The following is a 15,253-nucleotide window of genomic DNA, read 5'->3' on the forward strand; positions in this document are numbered from 1 at the left end:
ACCACTCTATTTATACTAACTTTTTAAAAGGTTGATCTCTGAAGGTAAAGATCTTTTTCTAACTGTAGTTTAACCTTTATTTTTATGCAATTATATGATATGCTAATAGAATGCTCTAAACAGAAAGACTTTGATGATCAACATTAGTAAATAAAATTATTTGTAAGTAGTATATCAATTACTTTATATAAACAGTACTCCTAAGAACTTAAAAATCATTCTTACACTAGATAAAATATTACTTTTATAGTTATTTTTTACTATTAATTTAGTCATCTTTGATGGACAATGCAAAGCTAGACTTTAGCTCAATTCTGAATAATGACAATTTATGAAGTATAGGATTCTAAACTAAGGAGATTTTATAGTATTTTATATGTTGGTTATTTTTCTGTTGTCATTCATCCTATGTGCTAATATATTACTCTGTGTTTTATTGAAAAAGTCTTTACTCCTCCTGTGAAGAAGGGAGAAGACCCTTTCCGAACAGACAACCTTCCTGAAAACCTGGGTTATATCCTCAAAATGAAAGATGGTGTAATTTACATCTATCCTAATGCAGTAGCAGCCAGCAAAGATGAGCCCAAGCCTCTTCCCTACCCGAATTTGGACACCTTCTTAGATGATATGAATTTTTTGCTTGCTTTAATTGCCCAAGGACCTGTGTAAGTGTTTAGTGAGACCTAAACTACAAGCACTACTACTGTTAGTACTAAGTGTTTATTAAGCGTTTACTATGTTCAGGCCAGCGCCTGTGGCTCAGCAGCTGCGGACACCAGCCACATACACCAGAGCTGGTGGGTTTAAACCCAGCCTGGGCCTGCCAAACAACAATGACAACTACAACCAAGAAACAGCCAGGAGTTGTGGCAGGGGCCTGTAGTCCTGGCTACTTGGGAGGCTGAGGCAGAAGAATTGCTTAAGCCTAAGAGTTTGAGGCTGCCGTGAGCTGTGACGCTACAGCACTCTCCCCAGGGCAACCCCTTCAGACTCTGTCTCGGAAAAAAAAAAAGTTTACTACGGTCAAAGACTATGTTAAACCCTTCATGTACATTATTTCTTTAACCCTTCACATTGCTCTATTGGGTTATTTTTATAATTATTATAAATTATAATATAATGATCATATTATGTTGTAATTATTATAAGATTGGAAATTATTCTAGTTATTTTTATAATTCTAGTTTTAAAATGAGCTGAGACTTTGACGAGTTAAGTAACTTGCCTAAAGTGACACAGACAGCTGAGCCAGGATTTGAGCTCAAATCTGTTGACTCCAAGCCCAGGGCCTTTCACGTTGAATGGCACTTTCTCCACTGATTTTAAAGTCCTCCCTCGGCTCGGCGTCTATAGCTCAACCGGCTAAGGCGCCAGCCACGTACACCTAAGGTGGTGGGTTCGAATCCCCAGCCCGGCCCGCCAAACAACAATGACGGCTGCAACCAAAAAATAGCCGGGCGTTGTGACGGGCGCCTGTGGTCCCAGCTACTTGGGAGGCGGAGGCAGGAGACTCGCTAGAGCCCAGGAGTTGGAGGTTGCTGTGAGCTGTAATGCCACGGCACTCTACCCAGGGGGACAGCTTGGGGCCCGGTCCCAAAAAAAAAAAAAAAAAAAAAAAAAGTCCTCCCTCATGACTATGTCCAACTCCTATGAAAAGATTACGCCCTCGGGACTCAATACTTGTCAGCAGAGAAAACTGAAAGTTTGTTTCAATAATCATTTCCTATGTGTTATAAGGGTCCTGATAGTTTTGAAAATGCGACTTTTTTTTCTTAAATGTCTGAAATTGTTTGAAATTACGTAATTTTATTCTTCGCAGTAAGACCTATGCCCACCGGCGCCTGAAGTTTCTCTCCTCCAAGTTCCAGGTCCATGAGATGCTCAATGAGATGGACGAGTTAAAGGAGCTGAAAAACAACCCCCACCGGGATTTTTATAACTGCAGGAAGGTAACCATGTCAGAGGGAGCTGCTGGGCAAAAACAGTGATCTAGTTATTTCTTGAGAAGGATAACAAGAACATTTTTTTCTGATTAATCAAAGATTTCTGCAGGTTCAAAGGATTTAGCGAAAACAGATTATATCTAAAGGGTAAAATGTCATTTCTATTGTTTTCCTCATAGGAAGATTTGTCATATTTTAGCTTAAAAATCGTAATTATCGTCAACAACAAAAGTAACAAAAACACATGAAACGTCTAAAACTATTCTAGGATTTGGAAGATCATCCTTCTAGTCCTTTTTCTTCAACTTCCTGACTGTAAAATTCTGCAGATAGTGATTAAATATTTTGAAGCTACAGTATTTGTAAAACTGAGAAATGTATCTACTCAATCCAGTGTACATGAGGATTGTGAATACCAAATAAACTAATGATTATGAAATTCAGGCAATTAGGAACTCTTCCAAGATGGATTCTAACCATTTAAGTTGTTGCAAAGAAGTGGGAATAGAAAGTGTATGAGCAGAGATTCAGGCTCAAATCCTGGCTCAGCTGCCTATTTACTTTGGGTAAATTACTTAATCTGTCAAAACTTCAGTGTATAGGCTTGGCATCTGTGGCTCAAGCGGCTAAGGTGCCAGCCACATACACTTGAGCTGGTGGGTTCGAATCCAGCCCGGATCCGCCAAACAACAATGACGGCTGCAACCAAAAAATGGCCGGGCGTTGTGGCAGGCGCCTGTGGTCCCAGCTACTTGGGAGGCGGAGGCAGGAGACTCACTTGAGCCCAGGAGTTGGAGGTTGTTGTGAGCGTGATGCCATGGCACTCTACCCAGGGGGATAGCTTGAGGCTCTGTCTCAAAAAAAAAAAAACTTCAGTGTATAAAATTGTAATTATTAAACTATCTACCTCAGAAATGCCATCACTGTACAATGGCTTCATAATTTCAATCCTTTCTCCTCTGGGGCTAAATGCTGTGACAGCTACTTCACTTCCAGTTGTGTTTCATGGGTGAAGAATGGGCCTCAAGATTTTTGTGTAGATCAAACGGGGATGCTGTGATCACACTTGTAATTCCAACTACTTGGGAGGCTGAGGTGAGAGGATTGCTGGAGTTCAAGACCAGCCTGGGCAATATAGTGAGACTCAGTTTCAAAAAAAAAAAATTTAATTAAACTAATTTAAAAATTTGTGTGGATCAATATTTGCATACTACAAATCTGACAAAGGGCTGACAACTAGAATCTACAGAGAACTCAAACTAATCAACAAGAAAAGAGCAAACAATCCCACGATAAGTGGGCAAGAATCTTCTCTGAAGAAGACAGATGAGTGGCCAACAAACACATGAAAATATGTTCATTGTGCCTAATCATCAAAGAAATGCAAATCAAAACCACCCTGAAATATCACCTAACCCTGGTGAGAATAGCCCACATCACAGTCTTAAAGCTGCAGATGCTGGTGTGGATGTAGAGAGAAGGGAACATTTTGACACTGGTGGTGGGAGTACAAAGTAATACAGGCTCTATGAAAAGAAGTATGGAGAATCCTCAAAGAGCTAAAAATAAACCGTCCATTGGATCCTGCCATCCCATTACTAGGTATCTATCTACCCAGAAGAAAAAAGATCATTTTACCACAAAGACATTTGCACTAGAATGTTCATCGCAGCCCAATTCATAATTACCAAGACCTGGAAGCAGCCCAAGGCCCGTCAACTCATGAATAGATCAATAAACTGTGGTATATGTATACCATGGAATACTATTCAGCCATAAATAGACATGGAGACTTTACAACTTTTGTATTTAGCTGGATGGAGTTGAAGAGCCTTCTTCTTAGTAATGTAATACAAAAATGGAAAAGCAAGTATCCAATGTGCTCAATAAAAATGAAACCAATAGACGAATATCCACAGCCTCACACAAGAGAAAAACACAAATTCAGGTGGGGATAAGGGGCGAGGCGAGGAGGGAGGTTGGGTAAGCGCTCATGTAAAGGGTACAGGGTATGCAGCACAACCCCTGGGTAAAGAGCTCAACTACAACTTGAGCTTTACCTAACAATGTAACCTAATCATTCGTACCCTCATATTAATCTGAAATTTAAAAAAAAATTAATTATGTGGATCTAATGTAGGAAGTAAATTGAATGTACAGATATACAAGAGAAGCGGGCATAAAATTACTGAATCCATCCTAAACCTTCACATCCTTGCAAGGGCACATCACGGTCCCAATGGGTCTTCATTGCTGGGCCATTCCACCAGCTGTCAGCGCACATCCCCATGACTTTGTTCTCTGTCCAAACATAGTGGGATTTGCAAGCACCTCTGCCTCTAACAGAGCAGCTTAATCAAGGCTGATTAATGGTTTTTGTTTCCCTGAATGTACAATAGGTGGACACCCATATCCATGCAGCTGCTTGCATGAACCAGAAACACCTACTGCGTTTTATTAAGAAATCTTACCAAATTGATGCTGACAGAGTGGTCTACAGCACCAAAGAGAAGAATCTGACCCTGAAGGAGCTTTTTGCTAAATTAAAAATGCATCCCTATGACCTGACTGTTGACTCTCTGGATGTTCATGCTGTAAGTTGCAAAGACAATGTCAGTTTTACTCTAACACTCAGAAACCCACACGTCTTTCTGCTATGAGGCCTCCCTTCTCAGAGCCCTCTTAGCCTTTGTGGCTTACTTACCACGCCATCTGAAAGCACCACAAACATACTGAGAGGTACTCATTGTCAATTGTCCTGGATTCCGTTCTTGGAGCCCAACCCCTTCCTCTGTTATCAGGCCCCTGTTCCACTTGACTGTTTTGTTTCCTAGCTCTATGTCCAGGCAGCTTGGGTAATGTTACATTTCTGTTCCTTCTTCTTGATTCAGGGACGCCAGACCTTCCAGCGTTTTGATAAATTCAATGATAAATACAATCCTGTAGGAGCGAGTGAGCTACGGGACCTGTACTTGAAGACAGACAATCACATTAATGGGGAATATTTTGCCACTATCATCAAGGTGAGGACTAAACAGTCAGACCTGCGGTACCTGGCATGGTTCTTGAGGAGAACGGGGAAGGGATGGACGTAAAAAAGGGAATGGTGGAAGGGGATGGACAAAAGAAGAGAACTGGGTGGCTCCTGGCTCAAGGAGTAGGGCTCCGGCCCCATATACCGGAGGTGGTGGGTTCAAACCCGACCCCGCCAAAAACTGCAAAATAAATAAATAAAGTTTAAAAGAAGGGAAAAAAGAAAAAGAGGGTTCTGAGAAGGGAGGGCTTATAGGAGGAGGGAGGGAGGGAAGGAAGGAAGGAAGGAAGCTAGCCCTGGGGTCAAACACTATGCAAATGAATATAAGAATTTGTTCTGAAATATCTACTGTAGATATTATTTTTATTTTTATTTTTTATTTTTTTTTTAGAAACAGAGTCTTACTTTGTCACCCTCGGTAGAGTGCCGTGGCCTCACAGCTCACAGCAATCTCCAGCTCTTGGACTTAGGCGATTCTCTTGCCTCAGCCTCCCAAGTAGCTAGGACTACAGGCACCCACTACAATGCCTGGCTATTTTTTTGTTGCAGTTTGGCTGGGTCCAGGTTTGAACCTGCCACCCTCAGTATATGGGGCCAGCGCCCTATCCACTGAGCCACAGGCACCGCCCTGTAGTGATTTTTAAAGATGTCCATTCCTCCAGTAGAGAAATTAGAGTTGAGATTTTGGAACTGAATAAGGCCTGGGCTCTTTCAGGCTTTGGGGATTTTAAGTTCAGGCAGAGTTAGGTTAGGAATCCACTCTCATCTTCATGGTGCTCGTGCATTAGGAAGCAGGAATAGCAGGTGAACTCGGGAGATTTGTGTTTGGGGAGGTAGACAGAATATGAAAAGCTGAATTTCTTTTCCAGGCGCCTTGGATATCATCATCCTCATCACCCTGAGTCTGACCTTTGCACTCTCTAGTCTCCATTATGTTCAATCTTTTATCTCCACCAGATTCTCAACTCTCAGCTCTCAGCTGCTTCCTTTCATATCCCTCAGATCGTCTCAGTAACTATCTCCTCCCCCTCAGTCCCTCAGGTTTAGACCCCTGAGGGACTTGTGGGAATTCCTGGCCTAGACTCTGCTCTTGGCTTTGCAGGAGGTCGGTGCAGACCTGGTGGAGGCCAAGTACCAGCACGCTGAGCCCCGCCTGTCCATCTATGGCCGCAGTCCTGATGAGTGGAGCAAACTCTCCTCCTGGTTTGTCACCAACCGCATCCACTGCCCCAACATGACATGGATGATCCAGGTCCCCAGAATCTAGTACGTACCTGCCTGTCAGAACCCTAAAGCCTGCCCTTGTCTCACCCGCCTCATGTCTCCTGCGTGAACAGGGAATGTGCAGCTCATCTAGCCAGAAATCACTCTGGTAAAGCAGCACTTGGCACCAGGTCCTGCGTGCTTGGTTTTGCCTCCTGAGTGTGGCACTCTTGACTACACATGGGAGTTAGGAAGATCGTTTCAGTTCAGTTTTATAACCAGAGAAGCCATTTTTGGTTTTTAAAACACAGGGCTTTATGAAGATCACAAATAATTATTGAGAATGATTAAAACTAGGGTAGAATAAGAACTACATACGTTTTAGCATGCCTTTTCTCTCCCTGGTCTTCTCTGTGCCTGTTCTTTCATTCCTGTGCTCCACTATACTGGGATGTTGCCGTCTCATATCATATCAGAACCTTTGCTACTCTCTGCTAATTATCACACCTTTAAGTGCTCAAGTTGTCCATAACCAATGAGTATTTTTTTTTTTGAGACAGAGTCTCACTCAGTCGTTCTGAGTAGAGTGCCTCTGTGCCACTCTGTGGCATCATAGCTCACAGCAACCTCTAATTCTTGGCCTCAAGGGATCCTCCTGCCTCAGCTTCCAGAGTAGCTGGGACTACTGCACCTGCCAAAATGTCCAGCTAGTTTTTCTATTTTTAGTAGAGATGGGATCTCTCTCTTGCTCCGGCAGGTTTTGAACTCCTGAGCTCAGGTGATCCACCCACCTCAGCCTCCTAGAGTGCTAGGATTACAGGCATGAGCCACCACGCCCAGTCCACAATCAATGAGGTTTTTGTTTTTTTTTTAAAAACAGAGCCTCAAGCTGTCGTCCTGGGTAGAGTGCTATGGCATCACAGCTCACAGCAACCTCCAACTCCTGGGCTCAAGCAATTCTCCTGCCTCCGCCTCCCAAGTAGCTGGGACTACAGGTGCCTGCCATACTGCCTGGGTATTTTTTAGTTGCAGCCATCATTGTTGTTTGGCGGGCCCAGGCTGGATTCGAACCTGCCAGCTCAGGTGTATGTGGCTGGCGCCTTAGCCACTTAGGCCACAGGTGCCAAGCCAATCAATGAGTATTTATCATTGGTGAAGAAGTCTTATCCCTTTCATACCAGCTGCTATCACTCATTGCCTTCCTGGAGGCTTCTCTAGTGATTTGTTCAGTATCAGTGACCTTCTCTAACTTAGGTGTTTATACATGTAGATATTTCCTGCCTCTTGCATCTGTGTTCTGTGTGCTCTGTGGCAATGCAAGAGTTTTACACTGTTTCTTTAGCTAAAAAAGTAAGTTTCTAACAGGAATAATATTTCCTGTCTAATACCATCAGGGCAAAGAGGCAGTACAGTGTGGTCGTTGGGAGAATCAACCCTGGACCCAGACTGGCAGCTCTTGAATCCTGTCTCTACTACTAGTTGCTGTGTGACTGTGGGCAAAATACATCATCTCTCTTTGTCTTAGTTCATCAGCTCTAAACAGGGTTAAAAATGCCAGCTAACATGTTGAGTTGTAATAAAGATTAAGACAGCTAATATTTCTGGCCACTTAGTAGCAGGCATATATTAAGTGCTATGTAAGGGTTTGTTAAATTGCCCCAACTACAGAATATCAGAGGTGGCTCAGTGCCTAAAGCTCAAGCGGCTAGGGCACCAACCACATACACTGGAGCTGGTGGGTTCGAATCCAGCCAAGGCCCGCCAAACAACAATGACAACTACAACCAAAAAATAGCTGGGTGTTGTGGTAGGCGCTTGTAATCCCAGCTACTTGGAAGGCAGAGGCAAGAGAATTGCTTAAGCCCAAGAGTTTAAGGTTGCTGTGAGCTATAACACAACAGCACTCTATCCAGGGCGACATAATGAGACTCTGTCTCAAAAAAAAAAAAGTATATCAGAAGTATTCTTTGTTGTTATTCAGACCGAGTCTCACTCTGTAGCCCTGAGTAGAGTGCTGTAGCATCACACCTCACAGCAAGCTAAAGCTCTTGGGCTCAAGTGATCCTCTTGGCTCAGCCTCCCAAGTAATTGGGACTATGGGTGCCCACCATAACACTGGACCATATTTTAGAGACAGGGTCTTGCTCTTGCTCAGAGTGGTCTTGAACTCCTGAGCTCAAGCAATCTACACACCTCAACCTCCCAGAGTGCTAGGATTACAGGTAACCTGAGCCACCGTGCCCAACCCATACCCAACTATTTTTTAGAGACAGGATCTCGCTCTTGCTCAGGGTAGTCTTGAACTCCTGTGCTCAGGCAATCCACTCACCTTGGCCTCCCAGAGTGCTAGGATTATAGGCGTGATTCCACTGTCCCAGCTAATCAGAGGTATTCTTGATAACCACTTCATGCTCACTATCTTGTACACCACCCACATATATTAATCTTTAAACCTTTTATAACAATCGCTATATTCTTCATTCTCTATTTCTTTTTTTTTTTTTTTGAGACAAAGCCTCAAGATATCCCCCTGGGTAGAATGCCATGGCATCACAGCTCACAGCAACCTCCAACTCCTGGGCTCAAGCGAGTCTCCTGCCTCCGCCTCCCAAGTAGCTGGGACTACAGGTGCCCGCCACAACGCCCGGCCATTTTTTTGGTTGCAGCCATCATTGTTGTTTGGCGGGTCCGGGCTGGGGATTCAAACCCGCCACCTTAGGTGTATGTGGCTGGCGCCTTAGCCGCATGAGCCACAGGCGCCGAACCTCATTCTCTATTTCAATGGTTCTCAACCTTCTGGATGCTGCGAGCCTTTAATCCAGTTCCTCATGTTGTGGTGATCCCCAACCATAAACTTATTTTCATTGCTACTTCATAACTGTAATTTTGCTACTGTTATGAATCGTAATGTAAATATCTGATATGCAGGATGGTCTTAGGCGACCCCTGTGAAAGGGTCGTTTGACCCCCTAAAGGGGTCGAGACCAAGAGGTTGAGAACCACTGCTCTATCTGAACCTATCTGTGAAGATTTAATTTTCTTATCACAGAGGTTTGTAGAAGAGATAGGGCTTGTTGTCCACCAGTAAATTTATAACTCGTACATCCAACTCCAGGTGACTCTCTCATTATGGGTAATCAAGAAGCGTGTATAAGAGTGGACCTAGAATGGACACCCCAGGTCTTCCCTGTACGTGGCAGTGGAGCCTCTGATTCCCTCATACTGAGGCTAACAGTCTGAAAATCTTCCCTTCTTTCTTAATTCTCTTCATTCTTGCCTTTAGTGATGTGTTCCGATCCAAGAATTTCCTTCCACACTTCGGAAAGATGCTGGAGAATGTTTTCATGCCAGTGTTTGAGGCCACCATCGATCCCCAGGCTCACCCCGACCTCAGTGTCTTCCTCAAGCATGTAAGCATGACCTGGTAGGCCCTAATGCTTCTGCTCAGGAACTAGCTTTCCTACCTGGCCATACCTAACTCATGGTGCTCATCTCTTTACATTCGGTCCTCGCCTTTGGAGCTGAAAGCTTATCTGAGGACTGGGACCCTGCAGCTGGACTGAACCCGCCCCACGGTTCACTCTTCCCGACAGATCACTGGCTTTGACAGTGTGGACGATGAGTCCAAACACAGTGGCCACATGTTCTCTTCCAAGAGCCCCAAACCTCAGGAGTGGACGATGGAAAAGAATCCGTCTTACACTTACTACGCCTACTACATGTATGCAAATATCATGGTGCTCAACAGCCTGAGGAAGTAAGTAGGAAAAGACTGGTGCTAGCAGCAGAGGCTCCGTGACACGGCTCTCTCCCCACACGCTGGCACTCGGTGTGGTCAGGGGCCTCTCGGCATTACTGGGATGCTGCCAATCGGCCAAAGCCACAAATATCTCTTAACTTTTCCTTCAGTTAAGGGCAGGATGACAATTGTTATTGACATTTCGATTGGTGCCTTCAATGAATTTCAGAGTTCCTCTTTTTTTTTTTAAGTTAGAAATTTACACTAGCCAGGATGCAAATTATAAAACTCTATACATTTTACTCTTCTCACTATATTTGTGTAAGGAAGAAATACAGGAGTGTTATACCAGGGTTTTCTGGAAACATTTCCCCTTGAAAGTACGAACAGAAGGAATAATGAAGCCAGGTGCAGTGGCTCATGCCTGTAACCGTACCACTCTGGGAGGCCGAGGTGGGTTGATTGCATGAGCTCAGGAATTCAAGATGACCCTGAACAAGAGCAAGACCCCTTCCCTATTAAAAATGGAAAAACTAGCAGGGCATGGTGGCTCACGCCTATAGTCCCAGCTACTCTGGAGGCTGAGGAAAGAGGATCGATTGAACTCAGGAGTTTGAGGTTGCTGTGAGCTATGATGCCACAATATTCTACCCAGGGTTACAGAGTGAGACTCTGCCTCCAATAAGAGAAAGAAAGAAAGAATGAGAGGATGATATTGGTAAATTCCTGCTGAGACTGATGGTATTTCTCTTCAGGTCAGCTCTTGACTGATTTGCCCCTTTAACTTCACATCCTCTGCTGCCTCTTTTTTTTTAAGTAAGATTATGATTTGGGATTGTCAGTTTTGCTGCATCCTTTGGATGGCTTATTCCCTTCTGGAGTGTTAATTTTTTCTACTGAATTTTGTTGTAAATCAATCTGTGCCCAGAAACTGCGATTCCTATAGCAGTTCCATTTCTCTAGGGAACGAGGCATGAATACGTTTCTGTTCCGACCTCACTGTGGGGAAGCTGGAGCTCTCACTCATCTCATGACGGCATTCATGATAGCAGATAATATCTCTCATGGCCTGAATTTAAAAAAGGTAAGTTGCAGGCACTCTTCTTATTAAATTTATATGGGAGCTAGAAGAATCTTTTTTTTTCCCCCTTAGCATCCTGTCATAAGTTATTATCAACACTGGGATCAAACTTAAGTAGAGCACAAAAGATTTTTAAGATTATTTAGCAAAGTCCATTTTACAGAGAGAAGTAAAGGGATTTTCTGCAACCTAGTTAGTTACAGGCAGAGATGATTTAATGCAGATCTCCTGGCTTTCAGTTTTGAATTCTGACAAGGAATAATCCAGAGATGGCTTGGCTTACCTGAAGCTAGTTTTTGTCAGATGTCTTGTTACAGCATGCTTTAAAATGCCTTTTGTGAGAGTCAGAACTTTCTTGTAGGGTAAAAAAGGAATGATTCAAAGTGAAGTTTTTCTGCCTGAGACATCATCTAAGTTACGCAATTAAAGGTCAAACAATTTCATTTGAGTCAATGTTTCCGAAAATTGATGATCTTGGGGGGTAGGCATGGTGGCTCATGCCTGTAAACACAGCACTCTGGGAGGCCAAGGCAGGTGGATTGCCTAAGCTCACAGGTTCAAGATCAGCCTGAGACAGAGCAAGACTCCATCTCTAAGAATAGCTGGGTGTTATAGTGGACACTTGTAGTCCCAGCTACTCAGGAGGCTGAGTCAAGAGACTCTCTTGAGCCCAAGAGTTTGAGGTTGCTGTGAGCTATGACACCATGACACTCTACCAAGGGCAACGAAGTGAAACTCTATCTCCCAAAAAAGAAAAGAAAGAAAGAAAAGAAAATTGGTGATCGTAAATGGTGATGATGATTCTAAATAGTGTTTACATACTTACATTGAAAAATTACCATTCTTATTAGAGTATTTAAAAAGCAGGTGATAATTTTATTGAAAGCTTGAGGTAGGCCGTGAGATTTTAATGTTTCTAGTTTGTATCCATTTCTCAACATACTTATATATGTTTTTTCACTTTTCTTTTTCAGACTCCTGTGTTACAGTACTTGTTTTTCTTAGCCCAGATTCCTATTGCCATGTCGCCATTAAGTAACAACAGCCTATTTCTAGAGTATGCCAAAAATCCTTTTTTAGATTTCCTCCAGAAAGGACTGATGATCTCACTGTCGACAGATGACCCGATGCAATTCCACTTCACCAAGGTACACCAAGGACTCCTGAGTACCGGTAATCCAAATGCATTTTGCTGGACTGTTGTTAGTACCCAGAATTTAAAAGTCAAATACAGGCCTTGCATTTTCTTTTCGTGAAGTAGGCACGTTGCTTTTTTTATTAATGCATTCCTTTTTTTTTTTTTTTTTTTTGCCTCTTTTAAACAAATAATTGCAGGAGCCCCTGATGGAAGAATATGCCATTGCTGCCCAGGTCTTCAAGTTGAGCACCTGTGATATGTGCGAAGTGGCAAGGAACAGTGTTCTGCAGTGCGGAATTTCTCACGAGGTAGACCCATGTTAACCTTTGGAATATCGTGCCTGGGAACTTGAATACTGAAAAAGTAGTTGGACAAACACATGTGGAAGGGTTGTATCACAAATCATATGCAGTTACTGTAGACAGGAAACAGATAGGACGATTCTCTTTCTTGGCCATACCTTTTGGGTAAGGGAAATAAAATACACTTGATTTCTTAACAGACTGTGAACCATGAAGCACGAGATAAGTGTTTTGAATTTTTTTTTTCTTTTGCAGTACTAAGGAAAAAATTTTATGGAATATGCAATTATTGTCTATAACCAGGGTAAAAAGAGACAACAATTATTCTGCTTCCTTTTCTCTTCTAGGAGAAAGTAAAGTTTCTGGGTGAAAATTACCTTGAGGAAGGCCCTGCTGGAAATGACATCCGGAGGACAAATGTAGCCCAAATTCGCATGGCCTATCGCTATGAAACTTGGTGTTATGAACTCAATCTAATTGCTGAGGGCCTTAAATCAACAGAATAAAATAAATACATCAAATAATAATACGGATGCGATTTTCATTGTGGAGTTTGAACAACAGTTTCTAGTTCCTGAGTTCCTATTGTAAACTAAGGATTGTATTAGATGTCCCACTGACAGTATTTCATTTACTCCTTTTCACAACCTTTATAAGGTAGATATTATTATCTCCATTTTGGGGACAATTAGTAAACAGGGTTTAGTAAGGTTAATAACCTGCACAAGAATATACCTGGTGAAGGGGAGCAGTGAGGACCTAGATTTGTCTGACTGCAGTCTTCTTGACTTTCAAGCAAAAAAGTTATTAAAGTTGGGCAAAAATATTAGCAAGTAACTTATATTGTTGTTGGTAGAGTACAGGCTTTTGGTTTATAAAACAACATTTGCTTAAGGCACTTAGAACCATTAAAAAGTCCTTTAAGACGGGTGCTGTAGCTTCCTCTGTAATCCTGGCTACTCTGGAGGCTGAGGTGGGAGGATCGTGTAAGCCCAGAAGTTCCAGGCTACAGTGAGCTATGATCATGCTACCACACTCCAGCCTGGGCAACAGAGAACCCTGTCTCTTAAAAAAAATAATAATTGGGCGGCGCCTGTGGCTCAGTGAGTAGGGCACGGGCCCCATTTGCCAAAAGTGGTGGGTGCAAACCTACTCCTGGCCAAACTGCAACAACAACAACAAAAATAGCCAGGCATTGTGGCAGGCACCTGTAAGTCCCAGCTGCTCGGGAGACTGAGGCAAAGAGAATCGCCTAAGCCCAAGAGCTAGAGGTTGCTGTAAGCTCTGACACCACAGCAGTCTACCTAGGGTGACAAAACGAGACTGTCTCTAAAAATAATAACAATGATGATGATGATGATGATGATGATTAACTTTTTAAATTTAAAAAAATAAGTAAAAAATTCTGACAAGGTACAAGTGAATAATGGCTTTTTTAGACAAAATCAAAGCAGGTGTACCTCAATATAGAAAATCAGCACTTATGAGTTATTATATTCAGGGATAATTTATCTTACAAAAGATTCTTAGCTTTAAGGATGTAATTGACAATGAGGTTATGGTGAGCTGTAGTGGTACAGTTTAATAATTATTTTTTACAAGTAAAATATACATAGAACTTTTAAAAATAATGGCTTACAGTTGGGTGAAATTCCAATTAGTTATACTTCTACACATACAACAACTATGTTGCCATCTAGTGGCTGAGCTTATACTTCATTTAATTGAAACAATTACTGATCAACACCTAGTATCAGGTACTTATTCTAAACACCAAAGAAAGATATAAAGAATAAGATTTTATTCTGGGCTTGGCACCTATGGCTCAAGTGGCTAAGGCACCAGCCACATACACCTAAGGTGGCGGGTTTGAATCCAGCCCAGCCGCCAAAGCAACAATGACGGCTGCAACAACAACAAAAAAAGCGGGGCATTGTGGCAAGCACCTGTGGTCCCAGCTACTTGGCAGGGGGAGGCAGGAGACTCACTTGAGCCCAAGAGTTGGAGGTTGCTGTGAGCTGTGATGCCACAGCACTCTACCCAGGGGGACAGCTTAAGGCTCTGTCTCAAAAAAAAAAAGATTTTATTCTGACCCTCGAGTTGTTCATGCCATGAAATTACAGAGTATGGCTCCATATGTAAAAAAGAGAAGTTTGTGAAACATCTCAGAAAGTAATGACGTTTCAAAAGGAAAAAAATTAAAAGCAAATTCAGGCATGTTTCCACACTCTGTATAGGTAGCCATAAGGATAGGCGTAACTCTCATGGCATGTTCGTACTAGCCCTAGTGTAAGAATTACCTTCCTGGTTTCTGAAGTTGAAGTTTTTCTTGCTGAGTATTTGTAAGTCCTAGAGAACCTGATTTTATTTTACCTTGGCCTACCTGTCATTGAAATAATACATATTATTAAAGTAAACATGCTATTCTCAGACTTAAAAGGACATACATTATGTATGCCTCTACCCATGAGAGGGAAGTAGAATACATACATATGAATCTACTTAGGACATCTATTTATACAGCCCATGACAGATTTGGTTTCATATTTGGTTCCTGGAATTTAATCTGCCTTATTTTATTTGAATGCAAAATTCAAAAAATAAATTTCTAAATACATTAGAAAAGGATTTGTTGTTATTCTTGTTGGGGGAACCCATGAAGATTAGTGTTCAAATTTTACTACAAACAATATTCACACTTACTTCGTCATTGGAACACGATTTCTTTTTTAAGTCTTGTCTTTAATTTTTTCCTCCATCATAGAATGTAATTCCTGTTTTGTTGTCTACAAGTCATGGTTTCACAACGATTT

The 15,253-nt window shown here is 42.3% G+C and overlaps 1 protein-coding gene across 3 annotated transcripts in view; it reads left to right on the forward strand.

The window, feature by feature from the left end:
* AMPD1 (adenosine monophosphate deaminase 1) overlaps positions 1-12,952 on the forward strand; it is a 27,127-nt gene extending 14,175 nt beyond the window's left edge. For all 3 annotated transcript variants that reach the window (XM_003793842.2, XM_003793843.2, XM_012807622.1), the window contains 11 exons: positions 446-665; positions 1,820-1,949; positions 4,343-4,537; positions 4,835-4,966; positions 6,080-6,243; positions 9,464-9,590; positions 9,774-9,937; positions 10,883-11,003; positions 11,975-12,148; positions 12,336-12,446; positions 12,788-12,952. In XM_003793842.2, coding sequence (XP_003793890.1) covers positions 446-665; positions 1,820-1,949; positions 4,343-4,537; positions 4,835-4,966; positions 6,080-6,243; positions 9,464-9,590; positions 9,774-9,937; positions 10,883-11,003; positions 11,975-12,148; positions 12,336-12,446; positions 12,788-12,946 — 1,697 coding nt within the window. In that variant the 3' untranslated portion in view covers positions 12,947-12,952. The remainder of the gene's footprint in view (positions 1-445; positions 666-1,819; positions 1,950-4,342; positions 4,538-4,834; positions 4,967-6,079; positions 6,244-9,463; positions 9,591-9,773; positions 9,938-10,882; positions 11,004-11,974; positions 12,149-12,335; positions 12,447-12,787) is intronic.
* Positions 12,953-15,253: the final 2,301 nt, after the last annotated feature.

This window comes from Otolemur garnettii, unplaced genomic scaffold, assembly GCF_000181295.1.
Source record: "Otolemur garnettii isolate 467f Iridium unplaced genomic scaffold, OtoGar3 scaffold00073, whole genome shotgun sequence".
In the NCBI taxonomy this organism is placed as follows: Eukaryota; Metazoa; Chordata; class Mammalia; order Primates; family Galagidae; genus Otolemur; species Otolemur garnettii.